The following is a 20,651-nucleotide window of genomic DNA, read 5'->3' on the forward strand; positions in this document are numbered from 1 at the left end:
GACGTCAAAAGCCTCTTCAACCGAAGTGTTATTTGCTGACTAAATTTGAAGCTTTGTAATTTGGAGTCAAATTTGACATCAATATCAAATTTATTTTTAATTCATTTTAATGGTGGGTCTCTTATTCTACTAACATTTCAATCAATAAAAATTTTGTTTCAACATTTTTTTAATAATTACAACTATTTAAAACTTCGTTTAAATAATAAAATAACATTTGACAATTCAATTGGAGAAGTACAAAATTTGACATAAGGCTTCAAATTACCACATCAACCATCATTTGTAATTTGACTCTTATAATTTGACATCTCCTTTAAAGATAGTATAAATACGTCATAATGGTCTTTAATTATTATGGTCTCATGAGAGCTACATATTGCATCGAGAGAAATTGCATGCAACACATTTACGTCACGTGAAAAATAAGGGTGCATACCAAACAGAGATATGTGTATATTTTGCTTGCAAATCTTTTTCCGATATGTTTAGCTAACTCGAAGGGAATAATGTTAGCTAACCACTATATATGTGGGGTTTGCCCTAGTAGTGCAAGACACATTGTCATCATGCAGAAGTTAAGAAAAATGCTTGTTAAGCACGTACTAGTAATTATTCATTTTACACTCAAGTTCGATTTTTTCTCTGCATAGTTTTAATAAATTTAGGGTAAAATAGTCACTTAATACTATAGTCTAATAATATTTCTCTTCAGTTGTAAGTGAAAATGAGAGGTCTTAGGTTCGATTCTCGCAAAGACGAATTTGAACCACATTATTGGTAGCTCCTTGTGAGGCTAAGCTCATCCCTTACCCCCAAGTGTAGATAATATCATTTGATCAAAAAATATATTTAGAATAAAATATCGCGTGTATAAAAAATAGCCATATTTGTCTTGTGAATAATCACCTAATATCAAGCTTTACTAAACCTCAATTTATTTGCAATTGATTCGTGTGTTCAATATTCTTATTATCTTTCATAAAGAACAAGGAAAACTAATGAAAAGAGTTTGAAAACTATGAGTTTTAAGGATAATGACAAAATAAAAGGTAAAGTGAATAGTACCATGATTGACTTTTTAGTGTAAAAATGTGGTTTTTAGTTAAAGTGAACAGTACCGGGAGCACAAACTCTAATCTTGAAAATACATGTGAAATAATCAGATCACAAATGGCTTTCATCAAGAAAAAATGCAAATCAACAAAGCATACATTATTGTCTTAGGTTGCAACATACTCAAGTGAAAAGGTCGAAAGAGATGTTGAACTGCTTATTAAATTATACTTGCAACATTTAAATATATACGTTAAACATCAACCAAAAGAAGTTTCGCAAAATCCTGGCATATCATTCTTTGTCCTTACAATATTATTATTGGTTTCAGCCTAAGTTATGAGCAACTTTAGGGTTCTAGCACATGTTTGTCTTTCTCAAAACTACAATCTAACATAGCTGGATGGAAGATTTGGAGAGGAGTTGGGGAATTGTTTTTCATTCTTGATCAATATTACCAACGAATAAGAACAGCTTATTATATTTCTCTATTAGTAATATAGGCAGAAATTTGGAGTAAATAGGAAAACATAATAACAAACAAGGAAAAGATTGACGGTCTAATGATATTTCTCTATTAATTATAGGCAAAAGTTGTCATTTAGTTCTAGTCTTATAAGAGGCCCTTATTGTAATTCTCGTGAAATGCAACTTCAAACCAAATGAAAATACCCAGTTTCGTGTCCTACATTACATGCTTAAAGTTCTATATAAACAAAAGGGTCAAATTGCAAATTAATAACAAAATTCATAAGAATTCTATCAGTAAATATAATTCCATGTGATAATGACAAACTCATGGAAATTAAAAACAAACAAATAATCTCCACTGACATTAAACCAAACAATTATCAAATATCCCATTTGCAAGAACTTGCATAAATTTAACTCACAGTACTATAATTATTCCAGTAAGTCTTAATAATTGAGGATTTTGAAATCAAAAGAATCTTCTAGCAGAGCTGAATCTCAAAAGAGAGGCAATCTTCAGGCATACAAGTATGCACCAACATCAGAGAGTTTATTTTTGTATCTTGATTGGCATTCGGTAGCCACCAACTACGCAAGCATGGTCTCGTTCAAATGGCTCAAGTGTCACCCTTTGTTTAGGCTTCACCTGTTCTGCCGTCATTCTTTCCACTTCAAGTTCATAAACTTTCTCAGCAGGTAGAGTGGAGTCTATGCAATTTGCCTGGAAAAATGCAGGAACAAATATAAACCCAATCCTTTTACACTGACTAATAAGAAACAAATACTTCAGATTTTCTTCCTGAACTAGTTCCCCAAAGCCGATTTGCTCCCTAAACTTCTAATTGGACCAATTTCCTCATTAAACTACTATAACTGCCTAATTTCCCCCAACTGTCATGTTCAACCACATTCCATCTAATTTTCTGTCCATACGTGCATGCCAATAATTTATTAGCTTACCAAAATGTGACAATTTTTAACAAAAAGTTATACGACATTTAGTTAAAGTGGCCATTTATAAAAGTTTTGCTCTAAAGTTTAGTCACTGGAAAATTATAGGTAATGGGGTACATGTTCAAGGGTGAAAACTGGCAGAATAGCCTAAAAAGATAAGTTGAAACAGTATATTAGCAATTTTGGAGATCAACAATAAGGGCAACACGAACCTTGATTGACATCAAACAACAACCTCCTACTTTGAGGAAATATTTTGCATTCAAACCTAAAATCCTTGCCTGCAAAGAGAGGATTAAATAGCAAAGCGGACTTTCGGTGGGGAAAAAAAAAAAAAAAAAAGACTATTTTTAATACAATAAAAATAAAGTAATTCATCCTCCCCACCATCTCTGTAAGCTTTAACAGAACAGAGGAATCGTATTAAGCAATATATAAATTTAAGTTGACATTCCAGTGTTCTACCTCTAACCTTGGAAGCATGCATGCACTGTAAGTTATAAAGTGAATTAAGCCAAGATCTTCTAACTTCATGGTTTTCACATATGCATTAGATGGAGAAATACAATAAACAATCAATCGTACCTTGATCCATGATGACAAATGCTATAAGATCCCAATCGGTTTCAGTCGGAGGTGGAGAAAGTAGTTGTTCTCTCTTGCCTTATATATATATATATATATATATATATATATATATATATATATATAGTGCATATATCCATTTAATATGCACTTTTGACAGAAACGCGATTAGAGCATTTGTCATTGATAATTTCTCAAAAGTGCATGTCTAATGCTCTTTCATTATACCCGTTAAGTAATTTTTCTAGTAATTTACCGAAATTGTGATGTAATGTTGGTCAATGATGAGTGCATATCTTATTTCATCCTGGATGTTACATTTTCTGATAATATGTTGGATTTAAATGAAAGGAATTACATGACTTTGTGTTGTTATGGTCAGGCTAATGAATTGGACCAAAATCATGTTATAAATCCCTTGTTTTAATTTAATCAGTTGGTCTAATTAATTTAGTTTGAGTGCCTTATGACATTGGTTGAAGTGTATGGTTCACATTTTGCGGTTTACAATATACATGAGGATTGATATTCATTTTATCTTGATCTTTTTGTCAGGTCACTTATTGGAATTTCTTAGAAGATAAACGGTGGGATGAAGAAAGGAAGATGGGGCTGTCTGCAACGAGTTAACCCAAGAGGCAAAGATAATAAATTGGTGAGTAAGCTTGTCAGTTATGGAAAGAAAATGAAACAGACATGGGAAGGCAATGAACAAGGAACGGCTAAGTTATAATTGGCTTAATAATGGGGTTGATAAATGACCATTATTCATGAGGGATATGGGGGTTGGCTGCGTACCAGCTCAATATAACCATTCCCATTTTTATGTTTTTGGTGGAGTTTTGCTCTTTCATAATTTTAGACTTTTTTCTGATTCTATTTTAGTTTATGGAGAACTAATCTCTCTATCTAAGGCTAGGGGAGAAACCTTTACTATGATTATGTATTTTTATTATTTTGATTCTATTTCGGAGTTTCAATGTCAAATTTTATGTTGTGGATGTTAATGAAATTTCTTATTTATTCTATTTTTGGATTGATGAATGTTGGTTATGATTCATAGGTTTAATCATGTTTTTCCTATAGTTTTGTTTCACATTCATACTTTTAATGGATTGAATAAATTAGTAGATTGGTACGATTTCAACAGAGTAAATTTTTAATATTTTGTTGCCGTAGGTACAAATTATATTTGGATTATTTCTAAGCTTGGTTGTTTATTGTATTTTGGCATCTAATGCGTATGTTAAAATCATGAAGTTCTTGGCTTAATTCAATTTATAATTTGCATGCACATGCAAGGCTAGAAATAAATACACACACACACACACATACCAAGTAGATCAATGTGAAAATCATGAAGTTCGAAGATTTTGGCTTAATTCAATTTATAACTTACCTGCATATGCAAGGCTAGAAATATACAGATTTTAAATTTTATGAAATTGTTGAAAATCAATGTATAAATGAGGTAAAAATAATTCATAACCAACTAAGATTAGCATTAGCAACTCAATGTTAGAATCACCCTTAATTGATTGCTTAATGGTGTCCCTGAGTGCATCACATGCTTAATTGATATATATGAAACCAACTCAAAACCGAGAATTAATCGACAGGTTAGTAATTATGTCACATGACTAACTGTCAGTACAATAAAAATGGGCAACGTCTACGGGTGGTTATTGCTGAAAGTGTGACAAAAAGTCGAAAAAATGTGACGAAAAATAAAAAAGTTGTCACACTCAAAAAAAAGAAAAAGAAAAGAAATTGATATGTTAAACTTAATTATTCACCAAAAAACTTAATTATTCACCAAAAAAACTTAATTTGTCCTTATTTGAGTTTCAGTATGGAAAAAAAAACAAACACACACATGATCAACTCAAATTAGCATCAGATACTTAGTATGTATGTATATATATTGGATCTCCGCTTCATTATTTATTGAATAAACGGGAATTCCTGAGTACATCACATGCTAGATACGAAAATAATTCAAGCTTTGAAAATCAGCAGTTTCGTGCCACAATCCATAGGTAAACTTTGAAAAATGTTTCAAATTATTTGAAAGAGCATTAAAAAAGACTACCTACTACAGCTCAAATATTAGTTGACAAAAACAAATTATTTACGTAAAATTTGATCTTGTAAAGGACTGTTTCATATCAATTTTTTGTTTTCATTTTTCTATAAACTAAAACTAAAAAATAATAAATAAAAAAAAGCATATTTCAATTGAAAATTACCACCAGAAAGTTTTTAGTTTGAAAACAAAGGACAAAAAAAATTGAAAATGAAATGATTTTCAAATAGACCCTAAATAATTTGGAATGTTGGTTTAGCAAATGCAACATATGGCTAATGAAAAACCCTTGTGCGCACTATGCCGTATCTGCAAGATTGTTACCATGAGAAAGCACTTAGTATGAAAATTAAAACAGTAATTCTGTGCTACAAATAAAACAATGAATTGGTGATTCAGTGCATAGAAAAACCTGATCAGGCTGAGCAACATCTGTAAATATGACATCTACCACGCTGACAAGCATCCGATATCTTGCAGGGTGTCTTGCGTCTTCGATGATTGGTATGACATTAGTTCTCTTCTTTGCCATTTTTACCAAGTCCCTACCACTCCTAGGGGAAAATTCGACCGCATACACCACTCCAGTCTATGAAGATGAACGAACGAGAGATATTGGAACAAACAAATGCATGATGTTTTATTTGAAGTGTTAATAGTAAACAGCTTGTTAATTCATGATAAACAATTAGAGCGTTTGGTCGGAAAAGGCTTACAGGTCCAACGATGTCGGATACATGAGAAACAGAGGTTCCTGAAGCAGCTCCTAGGTAGAGAACTCGAGCTCCAGGTTTCTTGAGATCAAGTAATTATACACAATTAATCAATTATACGTATAAATTAAATTTATAGAAATAACAAAGATAACTATGATATTTGAGGGTGTGATTCATTATGTTGCAATTAAGTATCATAAAATTTGCTAGACATGTGTATAAGATATTGTACAAGATAGAGGAACTCACAATCCCAATGATGTCAATGCCCGCCAAGATTGCAGCTCCCAGCCTTGAACGAAAGGGGTTCCAAACCCTATATTCCACCTTGGTTCCATCTTCATTCTGAATAATATTACAAAAAGAAATAGTAATTACAATCAATTCTCTATACAAAAAAATAATTGTATACTATCTGCAGACAATGTTGTTTTAAATAATGCAACATATATAAACTAAAAGGGGTTAATTAGGCCATCAAACTTAATTAATTAAAATGTTTTGTATTCATGTTTTCAAATAAATAAAAAGAAGAAACTTGCATGTAAAGGCATACTTCAGAGTTTCACAAATTAAGGGGAGTTTCATACAATATTGAACAGGTGATCGAGAAGAAAGTTGCATGCAAAGGTATACTCAAAGGCCACAGGCGTGCAAAAGGTGGAGTGATAAATGAATTTCTGAGCCCTTCAAAAAATTTCATCATCCTCTATATTACATGAGTATAAATTTTCTAACAAAAAAGTATTTGCTTAAAAAGAAAAATCATCATGTGATTTTATCTATGTTACAATTGATTAAGTGGAATCTATATTTAATATTAATTTCCACTTTTCTCTAGCAATAAAAGACTTGTATATTACTTTCTTCCATTTTTTTGTAGCAATAAAAAATTACCTTGAGTATTACTTTCTTCCACAAACATAACGTATTTCCATATCTCTTTTTCATTCGTGCTCCCTTTTTTGTGGATGAACCCTCATTATAATTTCATGACAACTGGAGATTATTCAATTAATAAAAATGAGATGTTGATTTCAATTAAGTTTGAATATTGATTTTTGAATTCTGATGAATGTATTGTTCAAAAAATTATTATTGTTTAAATAAGGAGGGCTTTTTTGTTGGATTCGCGGCGGGACGACCCTGCATATATATGTACTCAACTGTTCACAGAGCAGAATAACATAGCAACTATATTGTATTGTCCATATAGTGAACAGGTATGGAGCATTGACCACATAGTATTGTTTATAGGTATACATGGTACCATACAGGGAATAGGAGAGCACGTAATACATCGATCCTAGTTCGTCTACAACGGAGTTGGGATGTGTACGAATGCAAAGGGGCACATATACATATAATATTAAGAAGAATATTGAATAGATATGTATATAGTACAAACCTTTTTTTCGGGTACATTGCATAAACTTCTTATGAAATTAGAAGATCTGAATCATCAATTCTGTCTATGTATTAAAAATAAAAAATAAAAACAATCAACTAACCTGAATGGAGATGCACTTCTCATTATAAACAGATTCACCAGGGACCATGTTTTTAGTGACGAGAGCATCGCCTTTAATAGACGTATGTTTGAAAACCCCTTCATGCACACCATATGGGGTGATAATTCCTTTGTTTCCACCTCCACCAGGTGCTGGCCGTCTTCTGCGGTCACCAGGATGTGGTCTTCTGAAGTCACCAGGGGGTGGTCTTCTGAAGTCACCAGGTGGTCTTCTGCGGACACCAGGAGGGGGTACTCTGCGGACACCAGGAGGCGGTCCTCTGCGGACACCAGAAGGTGCAGCAAGGCCTCTGTGGGCAACACGAGCAGCACCACTACGACCTATATTATACTCAATCCAAAATCCAAGAAGCAAAGGATAATCATTAATCTAGAGTAGATAGTTTTATTCATACAAAGACATTCATTCAGTGCTAAGGAAGAAAAGCCGACGACATGTTGAATACGAAATATTACATATCTTGCTACATAGCATTATAGCATTATAGCAACAATTAAACATGCACAAGCACGCCCGCACACATATATTTAAAAAAATTCAAACAAATTAGGGTTTAGTCAGTTTTGGAGGTCTTAAGTCCGAATCATTATTGACAAAAGTAAAATGGTACAGATTTCATAATATACACAAATAATACTATAACAGCAAAAGACACAGGTGTCGATGTGACTAAATTCATGCAATAGACAACCTGAAACATGAATTTATATGCAAGTATATGTAGACCGAGGCGATGGAAATATAAGTGATAATATCATAATTACCTCTTGGAGTTGTCATTGTTAAGGCAAACTAGGGTTAGTAAGAAAGCAAGGAGAATGCGATCAAATTGAGAGAGGAAGAGGAAGTCGACGCAGAGCGCTTTTGGGTTTAGGGTTTCTCGGAAAGGGAGTGTATATATAGTTTCCTGCTAGTGGGAGTCCTGCTACGGCCCAAGGGAATTTCGTGGGTAGAGGGAATTTCGTGTTACGGACAACCTAGGGTTTAAATTTAAGCCCATAAAGACAAAAAATAAAAAATGCCCAAAGAGGCGACGGTTAATGGCAACGTTATCTAAAGAGATTGAATGGGTGCCTCTCGCACAAAGAGGCAACAGTACATACAAATTTTCTTCTTCTAGACGTCACCACACCGGCTAGGTGGTGCATTGGCCTTCCCATAATAAGACCAAGGTGAGAAGTATAACCCTTCGATTAGAACGTCTTTGTAGACATGACGTCATTACTTTTTTTATTAGAAAATCATTTTTGGATTAAACTACTATATGCATTATCATCTCTTTAAGATATAAAAACTATTTTTATTACTTTCATTTTCTAAAGCAATATTCTTTTTTTAAGATGCTTGTTTGAAACTAATAATCCTTGTCGATTGGCAATACGTTGCCAGTCTCATTCATCTTCCAAACACAATAAAACCAACAATCGCTATAAATCAAATCAACACACATCACTCTCTTCCAAATCAGATGGATTATCACAATTAAAAATCAAAAGCATGCAGTACCATTTTCATTATATACAATGATATGATATTTAAGCCGGTATTTATGTATAGCTTAGCCTTGCGACGTGCTGAAGTCAAAGGCTGAAAGTGATCGTGTTGAAGAGAATTGCATCCCTCCACGGCATCTTTACAACTGCATGGATGCATGCATGCATCATGGTGTACCTAAAATTAACTCAAAAAATATATATATATATATATATATATATATATGGGTAATACTAAAGAGATTAAATTTTCAAACGAAATTTGCAAACTAAATAATGTGTCACTAATATGAAATAAGTATGTTAAGCAACACTTAAATAATAATTCAATTATTAACAACCATATCATTAGTTTACAAAATTTAGTTTGGAAATTCATTCTACCTATAGAGACTAAATTTGTAGACTACATTTTGTAAATTAAATGACATGTAAGTTGATGATTGTATTAGTACTTAAGTGTTGATTAACGTGCTTATTTCTTATTAGTGACACATCATTTAGTTTACAAATTTAGTCCACTTAACATTACTCATTATATATATATATATGGATTAGGATTTGAGGATGCATATTTTTTACACACTTTGTGACTTCCATTTTAATAGGGTTCATTTTGTAACGTATATCATCATCCGAACCGTCTATATTTTAGAATATCATCCACAACTCATCTTTAAAAAAATTAGATAAATTTAAAACCATTTCAAAAAATTAGATAAATTTAAAACCGTTCAGATGTCAAACAGAAGAAAATTGGAGAAGGCAGGCATTTTTCTCTGTCCCATTAATTATTCTTTTGTTTTCACCCTAAATTATGGAGTACTCTATCAACCACATGCTTCTCCTTTTCTTTTAAATATTTAATCATTAATTTAATAGCTGCATGGAAGGCGTGGAACTTTTTTTTTTTTTTTTCCAAATGGTTAAGTGAATTATACGATACTCTAAAACCAATGTTAATGGTTGGGGCTAAAACATAAATCAATAACTCAAAAAATTAAAAAATTAGAAACAGTTTTTCTGCTTAGTGGTTCTAGTTACAATTTTAATTCGAGATTATTAAAAAATTAATTGAGGCTAACTTTTTTTTGGTATTTTTTTTAAAAATTATGTAGATATCATAATTTATTTTCATGAACATTTTAACCCAAAAATATTTAGATTCCAATAAAAATTGAAAATTCAATGAATCGATCCCATGAAACATGTATTTATAAAGTTGATGATGAATTTCGATTTAAATAATTTTTTTAATTGTTTTAGCCGTTGAATTTATTTTGGGCCTTAGATTTATTAATTTTTTTTTTTTACCGCTAGATTTGAACATATTCGATCTCAACCGTTGGATTTAATGTATTAAAAAATTTAAAATTAAATAGGTTTGAATTTGGACCACTAGATCAATCAACGGCCCAATAATTAAAATCATCATCGAAAAAGAGCCGTTGGGCTCATTTTGTGTGGCCGACATGCTCGTTAGGAGTGGGCCCCACTTCTTGTCAACCCTTGAATGTCTCATGCTTAGGGCGCATCGCCTTGTTGTGACCTCCACTTTTCGGGCGTGTCCACGCTCATAAGGTAGGCCAACCTTGTTAACCCCGACTAGAATTGTGTGTTAAATTTGCCCAAAGTTTAGGTTTTAATCAAAACTTATTTTAGGCTCAACCATTAGAGAATGATTGGGTTAGTTTAAAAACTAAATTTTAGTTTTTAATTCAAAGGTTAAAGATGGTCTAATTAAAAAACATATTAGGCAAATAGCACTTTATTATGGGGAGGAAAGCAACTACATTTATATTGTATACACTCTTGTGTGGATTTGATCTTCATTAACTTTTTTCTTAACAATTAACAATTCATTGATGATTTAGCTACTTTGGCACATAATTAGAGTTAATCTCTACTAATTAATAAAACACTTATTGTCAGCCAAAACCCTATGAAATTACTAGTGTAAACCTCTAATTAAAACAAATCATGAATAAGAAATATAGGGTAGAAATGTAATTTCACACAACCAAATTTTGCTTTTTTTTTTCTTTTCAAAACCTCACCTACATGTAATCCTAACATATCTCCATTTCTTTTTTTTTTTAAATCCCACTCCTACATTCTCTATCACTCTCTTTCTCTCTCCTTCTATTTCAAAAACAAAAATAAAAAAATTTCTCACATACCTTGTGTGTCCATATGCCAATATTGTATTAAGTTTAGTAATTTTTCTTTTTTAATTTTTTTTTTCTTTATAAGCTTTTTTATTAAGCTTTCTTGTTGAAAAAAAAAAACATAATGTATATACTATATGCCATGTTGAAGTAGTTGTTGGTTTTGTTTGGTTGCAAATAACAAGCTTTTGAAAAAGCACCAAACTATTTTTCCCTAATTGTGACTTTCTTGCCAAGTCCATCACCTCCTGTACTTTTTTGAAAATATCTGATGCATGCAAAGCAAAAATAAATAAAGTATTAGAACAAATAGTGAGATATTTGTCGATTTTTCTCTTGCATTTACAAGGAGCTGCCAGTTTTCCACTCAGCTTTAATTTTAGTCATTACTCCTTGAGTTTTTAATTTTTTTTTATAATTGGACAATTTCTTCCATGAACTTTAATTTTAACCGATTATCCCATAAACTTTTTTTTGAAGGTCCCCATAAACTATTGTAATTGATCTATTTCTCCTCCTAATTTTAATTTTGTAGTTGCAAAATGGTAATTTTATTCCTAATGCAGAGAATGTATTGTTTTTTTTTTTCTTCTTCTCTTCCGCTAGTTCATTCTACATTTTTCATTTGAATTACTCATGAATGTTAATCAAAGATAGTTGAAAATCCAATGATCTTACCGTCTTAGGTAAAACTTTGACAATCATATTTATAACTTTGATAATTAAAACCCTAAAATTCTTTTAGATTGAACACCTTTTTAAATAACCCATAATTCAGTCTCTCAATTCCCCCAACATATATCTTTCGAATCCAGATTCAATCTAAATATTAACCACGATCTGATCCATGTTCATGATATGTCATGATGGAAGTGTCAGATGGGGGGAGTATGTAGGATCTTTTGGCACCAGAGACATCTTTGGGGTTGCATGCCTAATGCGATTTTTCCTTCGGTGCGACCGGGTTCGCGTACAGAACTTCTTCTCACCGTCTGATTTGATAAAGCGCCTGAAATTGATTGATTTGGTGACCGGTTGTGTAGAGTGTTAAATTACCTAAATAATGAAATTGCCAAGTAGGCAGTTTTGATGCAAAGTAGGAAGTTTTGGGTAGATCAAATTTTTATTTTTTATTTGAAAAACCGATTGGAAGATCAATTTTTTAGATTAAATTTGTAAATCATGTGATATCTCACTGATAAAAAAATAATACGTTAATTAAAACTTAAATAATAATTTGATTATCAATGATCATGCCATTTGATTTAAAATTTGATCTAGGCTGTTGATTTGGGTAACATTATCCATAAAAAATAAAAAAAAATTATAGAACCCAGATGCACCGAAAACGGCATATAATGTGCATATTTTTTTGTTGCTGATTTGACTCACAAATATAATAGTACGTTAAACATAGAGTCATGACACATGTGATTGGGGCGGGCGGGGCCCACTCGTGCCAGCTCTTGTTCGAATTAACACCTTCCATCCGTAGTTCTCAACGTGGATAAAAGATACCACAAAGTATGACATGAGAGAGTTTTTTTTATGTGTTCGAAACACAAGTAAATCACGTGTTTTCCTATATTTGGTTGGAAAAAATAAGTGTAATACTGATATATTGAACTCATAGAAATTACACTTTTATAGTGGACTGAAACATTTGATTGTGATATCAATATTTGAATTTACACTAGTGTAATAATAATGTTAGATGTATCAAACTCAAGTTGTCTGATTTCTGCACGCAAGCATCACATTTATTCAAATTAACATGGAACGCACAATGTACACAATAAGGCTACCATATAATATGACGATTAATGGTTGAATTCAGTTTGTGACATGATGGCGATGGGTGTTTTGAAGTGAGGGAGAAAGAGAAGTTGAGAGAAGAGAGGAAGGGGAAGAGATAGTTGCGGAAAGGAAGAGAAAGGCTTGCAACTAAGTTGACCGTTGGATTTGTACCAACGAATGAGATCAATTTGTCAGGAGGATCCCCACAAGATTGATTTAGAAAGGCTTAAGTCCCTATATTTATATCTTGTAAATTATATAATGTGACGATGGTTGAATTTTTTTTCTTTAAAACATTAAAAAAAGAATTTAACCATCAATGAACACAGCATATAATCTAAAAAATACACTAAAAAATAATCTCCATTACATTTTCTAGCTTTTAATAGTCTCTATCTTGTATTTCCCAAGTTGGAACGAAAAACCTCTCCGGATCCTCATAAAGAGGATCCAGGGGATTTTAATTGTTTTCGTTTATCGTAAATTATGCGACCAGTTTTCGTCAAATACTATTTATGTTTAATTTTAATTAAAAATTTTAAAATCATTTTTATATGATATACAATGAAAGTACACGATTAAAGAATCCGAATCCTCACAAGGATCCGGAGAAATCTTCATTCTCCAAGTTGAAGCCTGAAAGCCCTTGGACTGTTCTACATGTGTAAATTGTCTAAATATAAATAATTAATGAGGCAGAAACAATCACAAGGCCTCTGCCAAACTTCCCAAGTTGAGGTCTTGAAAGCCTTGGACTGCGCCTCTCCCTTTCTCAGAGACCTGGGCTCTGCTAAACTTCCAATCTTTCAGAGAGAGAGAGAGAGAGAGAGGGTTTAACTATAACTCTCTTGTGTTTTATTTGAAACGGTGGTTTGGGTTATTTTTCTGGCTGGTTTACCGTGGAGTTGGAGTTGAAGGGACTGATGGTTTTTTCAGCTTCAAATTCCGTGCTCATAATCTGCAAAGATGCAGCTGGCGTTGCAGGTATTATTATTCTCTTCAACCCCTTTTTAAGTTGTGGGTTTTTCTGTGAGCATTGTCTGAACTGTTATTGTTTTTTGGATTTAAATTTTTCCTTAATTAAGAACTGGAAATTAACCATTAAAGATTAAACCTTTACTATTGAAGAACTTGTTGGTTTTTGGTATTGCATTTATTGCAAAAGGAAAGGAAACCCCTTTTTTGGTGGATGTGTGATATTCCAGCAGGTTAATTTTTGTGGGAACTGTTTGGCTCTGTTGTGTTGGATTGTGATGGAAGAGAAGATTGTTGATTTCTAGTCAACTGGGCAAAAGTCTTCATGTTAGTTCAGCAGCCCAGGTTATAGTTTGATTTCAGGATTGTTAGTTCAAAGTCGGTATCAACGAGAGTTTTGAAATCCGAAAAGATACCGATGTTATGTTATAGTGATTAGAGAGAACTGTAAATATATGAAACCAAGTGTTTGTGCATCACCAAATAATTCTCTTTTTGAGGGGCTCCCAAAGCATCACGCGAAAAGTCAAATTTCAAAGCTTTAGCAGCAATAAGGAAGTAATTTGATTGTATTGTCATGTGTTTATTTTCATGACTGTTCTCGGGTTTAAACATCTTCCTCTCGCCCTATTTAGTAGAAATTTCGATGCTAGGAATATGGCATTTACTGAAAGCAATGTCCCGATCGCATTCTATTGTCTTTAAAGGTTTTTGGCTTCCAAAAATGCTGTACTTTTACTGAGCTACAACAATGCATTCGACTCTGAGCAAAAACGCACATTCACATGTTAGGTTGACTTGAAGCTTTTGCTTATAAATGTGGGATTTGCCCATCTAAGTGGCTACTCGATTTCAGATGCTTTAACTTCCATGTTTTAGTACTTTCTGAGGCTTACTGTGCTCAATAACAAATTCAGAATATCAGACATCACTAATTTGCGTTGAACTATAACGGCATGTTTGTGTTACACTACAATTTTTAAATAATAATGCCTGGACATGTGTGCAAATCATGTCTTAGAACTTTAAAAGGAGAAACGCCCAGTTACACCGGCAATTTAAATATAATAATATTTAAAAAAAAAATCTTTCCCACTATATCAAATTCTGAGTGTTGAATCGTATTGTCACATGCATGTGTATGTACAAATATATATATATATATATATGTATGTGTGTGTGTGTGTGTGTGTGTGTGTGTGTGTGTAGTATATTACAAGTGTAGTGTTTGTGAACGCTATTACAAGGCATTTTGGGCCTTTTGGCCATGTAAAGCTTCTAAAAGCTGTTAATTGTGTTAAATTGACCATGTGGTCAATGTGATCAACAGCCTGTGGTGCTTTCTGATTCTCGCAATTGAATCCATGATAATTATGATATATGTATATAGTATGTACACATATTGGGGTTCCACTTATTTTTAATATCTGTTGCAGGGAACATCTTTGCTTTTGGGCTGTTTGTTTCACCAGCGTAAGTTTTGATCGGTTTGGTAATACTTAAATGTCATTGTCAGAAAACATGAGAAAGAGAACGATTTTTATTTCATTTACTCCCCGGTTTGTGTTTTTAACTGGCTTTATTTTCTTACTTTCAGACACACATTTAGAAGAATAATAAGAAACCATGCCACTGAAGAGTTCTCAGGGCTCCCATACATATATGCCCTTTTGAACTGCTTGATCTGCACGTGGTATGGATCGCCTGTTGTATCTTCTGATAACATATTGGTTATGACAGTCAATTCAGTTGGTGCGGTGTTTCAATTAGTGTACATAACCCTCTTCATAATATATGCTGAGAAAACAACAAAGGTTACTTGTACTACTCACAGTTGTTACCCTTAGTGAAGTTTCTGAAAGCCTTATTATGTTCTAAGCGTCGTTAGTTCCCTCTATCTTTGCAGGTGAGGATGCTGGGCTTGCTGGCAGCAGTTTGTGGTCTAATTGCAATCATAGTCCTTGGGAGCTTGCAAATTACTGATGCTGCTACGCGCCGGCTAGTTGTTGGACTGCTTAGTTGTGCTTCTTTAATATCAATGTTTGCGTCTCCTTTGTTTATAATTGTAAGTTAATCCAAGGCATTTGCGTTACTTGCTTTATTTTGGTATAAGTTGGTATCAATTATGTATTTTGTTGTGTGACCTTATTTACTTTGTTATGTTTTTGCAGAACTTGGTGATCCAGACACAGAGTGTTGAATTTATGCCATTCTATCTCTCCCTTTCCACCTTCCTAATGAGCACCTCTTTCTTGCTTTATGGAATTTTTAATTTTGATCCCTTCGTTTATGTAAGATTTCCTTGCGGCACATTTTCTCTATTTTTTTCTTAATTTTCAACAAGGATATTTGGCGCCGTCAATCCAGTTTAATGGTTTCTCAGGTCTAACAGTATCATTCTTTATGCATTTCAGGTCCCAAATGGAGTAGGAACCATTTTGGGGATTGTACAATTAGCGTTGTACTTTTATTATAAGGATTCGTCTAAAGAAGACTCCAGAGAACCGTTGTTAGTTTCATATGAATAAATCAGTTCCGGCAACAAGAAAAGTGCATGTGTTTTGACTTTGACGTAAGTGTTGTCTTTTATCTATTTTATTTATTGCAACAGGAAACCATATTCTTCTCATTTCTAGCATGTACAAGTCTGATCTTTCTGAGTGGCAAATATATCGCAAATAAATGCTATATATGCTCCATTTCCCTTGCACAAAATAATTTGGTGGCCTGGGTAATGGGTTTCCCTTCCCTGAATAGTTGTGTAAATGTAAAGTTAATGTCATGCCAATCTTATGAATTCATCTTTGACTGTTAATAGGTGAGAACGAATCTTATCAAGTAGGCAAAACGATTGAAGTGAAGAGTGGTGCTTGTTACCAACTTGAAAGCAAAAAGTATGTTCTTCGGCCTTTCAATCTCCTCGGCGGCTCGGGTCATCCCCCTCCCACTCCCTCCCTCCTCGTCTTCTGTTGTTTATGTGTGAAAGTGCATCTATGAGTATCATTGATATTTTGAAGAGTTTGTCACACTACTTTCCCCATTTTTTAATCGGTAGCATTCATGAATTGGTATGACTTCTACGATGGAATTGTTTAAGATCGTGAAATCAACTTCCTTCTCATCATTCCTACATCAACTTGAAACCTGTAAAGCCCTTTTTTATATGGCTTTAGCAGCTTCACTGTTGGTATATCTCAAGGAAAAGAACGGAAGAAGTCTCCTGCCTCAATGCAGTGCCGCGGTTTCAATTCCACTTTCCTTTCTCAGCTTCTTTTTGTATACGTGATTTGTGATTGTGCCTGCCTGTTTCAGAATCAATCATGAAATACTTTACTCTTTGCTTGTGTTTCTGTTTTGTATTCGTATTCTTTTAGGGAGTTTAGGAAAATTCAATCGTCTTCTGAATTATAAACTTTCTTGTAGTAAAGCATAAAACATTTAACAAGTTTAATTGTTGACTCATACACCTCAAGTTTTAGAAGAAACATTCTAGCAAACCATCAGAACATAGCAGAAATACTATCTTCACTAGAAACCTCCGTTCCGAAAAAACACGGGAGGGTTTAAAAGAAACGTGGGTAGCAAGCTTAGGTACTTGTGGCATGAGAGTAGGCTGTGAGCAGAAAGTTTTAATTTAGACTGAAAGGAACTATAAGATCCACTGATGATTAGCTGATAGCAATAATTCTGCAGAAACAAGTTCTTCGATATCTTTACTGCCAAGCTTTCTACGATATTTGTTGGTTAACTTATGGAGTTTCAACGAAACTCCGTTTATAGATTTTCTTGAACGTGGATGGGAAAGGGAGATTAATTTTGAACATGGGAACCTCTATGGATCATCAAGTTAGCACTCGAAAGTAGTCATTCTGCACTGGATCCTCCCTCGTCTTTTTCTTTATAGACGAGTTTAGAATGACTCTTTCGGAATGCCAATAACATTTCTCTATTCATCGTCGGATGAAGCGAGAAGCGATCATTCTCTTAAGGTGCACACTATGTTTCTCTGTCATTGGACACAAAACCTTCATAATGCACGTCATTGGTAGCTAGATCACATATCTTCTCTTCATTTTTTCCTTTCTCACAAAGGGTTATTATATATATTGAAGAAAACTGGACCACATGGCTACTGAAATCCCTACCACACTGTGTTGGTAAATCTTTTTAGAACATTTCTGTTAGAAAAACTACAGCAAGTCCCTCAAAGTTGTTCTGCCAACACCACCAGTATTTTCCTGCACATCAAACCAAAAACAATATGTTGATTTAGAAAGAAGCAACAATTGATCAAAAAATAAGGTTTCTGTTCGGTCTCAATGTACACAATGAGCAATCGATAAATGTCCGTGTTTTGCCCGGATTTACGTAATTTACAGACAATTGATGTTTGAATTTGAATGAATAATCCTCTAAATTTTAGTATTGAAGGTAGAGAAGAATGGTTTTTCGTCCTCCCTTCTAATACTACCATTTTTGGGCGGATTGGAATTGATAAGTTTTCTTTATGAACCTCTTACGAGGCATGATGCATTTTCCCACTGAACTTATACTAAATTGGTTTCTAGAAAAGGAGAATGTAAAAGAAAAGTCGTGGCGATAGTCTACACAGCAAAGAAGAAAATTCAAACTTGAGTGCATAAGGAGAGCATCTTGCTTTAGCTAACTTGATGAAGCCGAGATCGGCAGATGTTTAATGTGTCATGTGATCACTACACTACTACATATATGCACAGAAAAATGTCTTAGTCTCTGCATGCTAAAGATTGTGAAATTGGTTATCAACTAGCAAATTTATGATCTCGGCAAATAATTAGATAAATTTAATCAGTTAAAATTCAAAAGAAAAAAGTAGTGCGTTGATAATTTTACCTGGTTTCTACTTTCCTTGTGGGAGTCGCACAGAGGACGACCTCTTTCATCATAGAGAATAAGCCCACTGAATCTAGGAAGCTCACACTTCTCCCCCATAAGTATAGGTCTCTGCCACACAGGAGAGTCCGAGTTATGGCTCCGCCACCCCACTTCAACCTCAACCCTTTTGTCCAGCAGCGGCAGCGGCAGCGGCGTCTCTCTCCAGCTCCCGCCCCGCCTCTCCTCCCACTTGCTCCTTCTGCTCCACCGCACCGAGCTCACCAACGCTCTCGTTATCGACCCCCAACCACAACTCGGCTCAGACCATTTCGGTTGTCCTACTACAGCCTCTCGCTGGCTGCTCATCACAAGCTGCTGCTCCTGCTTCCTCTGAGCCTTCTTTAGCAAAACCGTCACCGCCATGCAAAGACCGATGACTGCGAAGGCAGCGGAAACTAAGAGGAGAAATGCTTGTTGGGTTGAGATCTTCCACTTGTCTTCTAAATTCCACAAGGCTTCCATGGAATTCCCTTGTCTCCTTATATGGTGTGCAGCAGCAACAAAGTAAGTTAGATTCTTGATGGTTTTGTATGGGGAATATTTGGGAAGGTAGAAAAAGAATGATGATTTCTTATACGTAGAAAGGTGCATGCAGTAATTCTGCATTAATGATAGTGTACGGTCTACACGTGAAGGTCCACCGCCTGGCTGCAGGGCTTGGTTGCTCTATTTGGTTGAGTTTTTACGACCGTTGGGGAGTAAAGGCAGTCATGGGGTCTTCATGGTTGTTTTAAACCCTAATTAAACATCTCTCTCTCTCTCTCTCTCTCTCTCTCTCTCTCTCTCTCTCTCTCTCTCTCTCTCTCTCTCTCTACCACTACTACTACTGACATGAGTGCAGGATGACAAAGCGAGAGTGCGGATAATTTTGCTTTGAGAGAATAGAGGCAAAAGTGATAACCTTTCAAGTTTTCGTTGTGTATGTGTTTGATACGGTTGGATTCGTTGATAATTGTAGTCGAACTTGAGACTAATTGACGTAGCACAAGTGTATAAGGATTATAGACGTAAATTCTTGAAGAATCGTTAATTTGGAATCCACCAGAAAATAGAGATAATCCCAAAAGGTTGTTTGTTTAATTGATGATTGAATAAGTACATTGAAACACTCAAAGGCTTTAAGTAGACTGATTACGACTTCTTGAACAACTTAAAGGACTCCAACAATTAAAATGACATATTTCGACATTAATAAGATGACAACTCAAATGTTCGATTTTTATTACGAAAATTAAAATGCTATTTTGGAAGTTGAAATGATCTTAGATGGTCAAAATTCATCGTATGTCACAACAAAGCAATGTGTTTGACTCGTGTTGTTGTTCCCTTCCTGAAAATGTATCATGGGCCCAAATCGAAGCTTGTACACCAAATCCGTAAATTTCCATTGCGTCCTTTTGCCTTTCGACGGTTCATTTCCTCTTAAATCCATTTTGCCATCTGTTTTACATCACTAATTTACTTAGTAAATTTATCTTTAATTATATAAAATTTTGAAAGTCCTCGTCCAAACGCAAATGTAGGACTAATTGCCGTTATCATTTCCTTGGAAAGGGATCCTCTTTGTATCCCTTCCACCTAATCCACCAAGGCCATAAATTTAGGCCTTTGAAATTTGATCTAACGGCTAAAAATAGAGGTCTACTTTAAAAGTTATATATAATAACTTTAGTTATTATATTAAATTTCAAATGCTCGAATTTGTGACTTTGGTGAATTAGATGAAAAAGATCCGGAGAGAGGATCCCTTTCCCATTTCCTTGTCATAAAGAGATTTGACATTTCTTGGGTTGAATGTGACACGATGACCACAAACAATGTTATGGTGTGAGGACAATCAATGATGAAATAGGAAGCAAGGGATGTGGTTCCATCAACACTTGCACATGCATGCATTTAGATAG

General features: G+C 34.0%; 3 protein-coding genes across 3 annotated transcripts; 1 reads left to right on the top strand and 2 right to left on the bottom strand.

Annotated features, from left to right (window-relative positions):
- Positions 1–1,973: 1,973 nt before the first annotated feature.
- Positions 1,974–8,180, bottom strand: LOC137741872 (rRNA 2'-O-methyltransferase fibrillarin 1-like). Its single transcript, XM_088680345.1, has 7 exons — positions 8,165–8,180; positions 7,380–7,720; positions 6,118–6,213; positions 5,869–5,946; positions 5,565–5,741; positions 2,694–2,762; positions 1,974–2,248 (listed from the first exon to the last, which is right to left on the bottom strand). The coding sequence occupies exons 1-7, from the start codon at positions 8,178–8,180 to the stop codon at positions 2,078–2,080; spliced, it is 948 nt and encodes a 315-aa protein (XP_088536471.1). The 3' UTR covers positions 1,974–2,077.
- Positions 8,181–13,414: 5,234 nt separating this feature from the next.
- Positions 13,415–17,169, top strand: LOC137742352 (bidirectional sugar transporter SWEET2). The gene is made up of 7 exons (XM_068482201.2): positions 13,415–13,842; positions 15,270–15,306; positions 15,431–15,647; positions 15,740–15,898; positions 16,005–16,124; positions 16,248–16,405; positions 16,652–17,169. The coding sequence occupies exons 1-6, from the start codon at positions 13,782–13,784 to the stop codon at positions 16,359–16,361; spliced, it is 708 nt and encodes a 235-aa protein (XP_068338302.1). The 5' UTR covers positions 13,415–13,781; the 3' UTR covers positions 16,362–16,405; positions 16,652–17,169.
- A 166-nt stretch (positions 17,170–17,335) lies between these two features.
- On the bottom strand, positions 17,336–19,573 carry LOC137741871 (uncharacterized). The gene is made up of 2 exons (XM_068481574.2): positions 18,706–19,573; positions 17,336–18,071 (listed from the first exon to the last, which is right to left on the bottom strand). Exons 1-2 carry the CDS (start codon positions 19,351–19,353, stop codon positions 18,024–18,026), a joined length of 696 nt encoding a protein of 231 aa, XP_068337675.2. The 5' UTR covers positions 19,354–19,573; the 3' UTR covers positions 17,336–18,023.
- Positions 19,574–20,651: the final 1,078 nt, after the last annotated feature.

Source organism: Pyrus communis, chromosome 11 (assembly GCF_041283825.1).
Source record: "Pyrus communis isolate YQ-2024b chromosome 11, ASM4128382v1, whole genome shotgun sequence".
NCBI classification, from domain to species: domain Eukaryota; kingdom Viridiplantae; phylum Streptophyta; class Magnoliopsida; order Rosales; family Rosaceae; genus Pyrus; species Pyrus communis.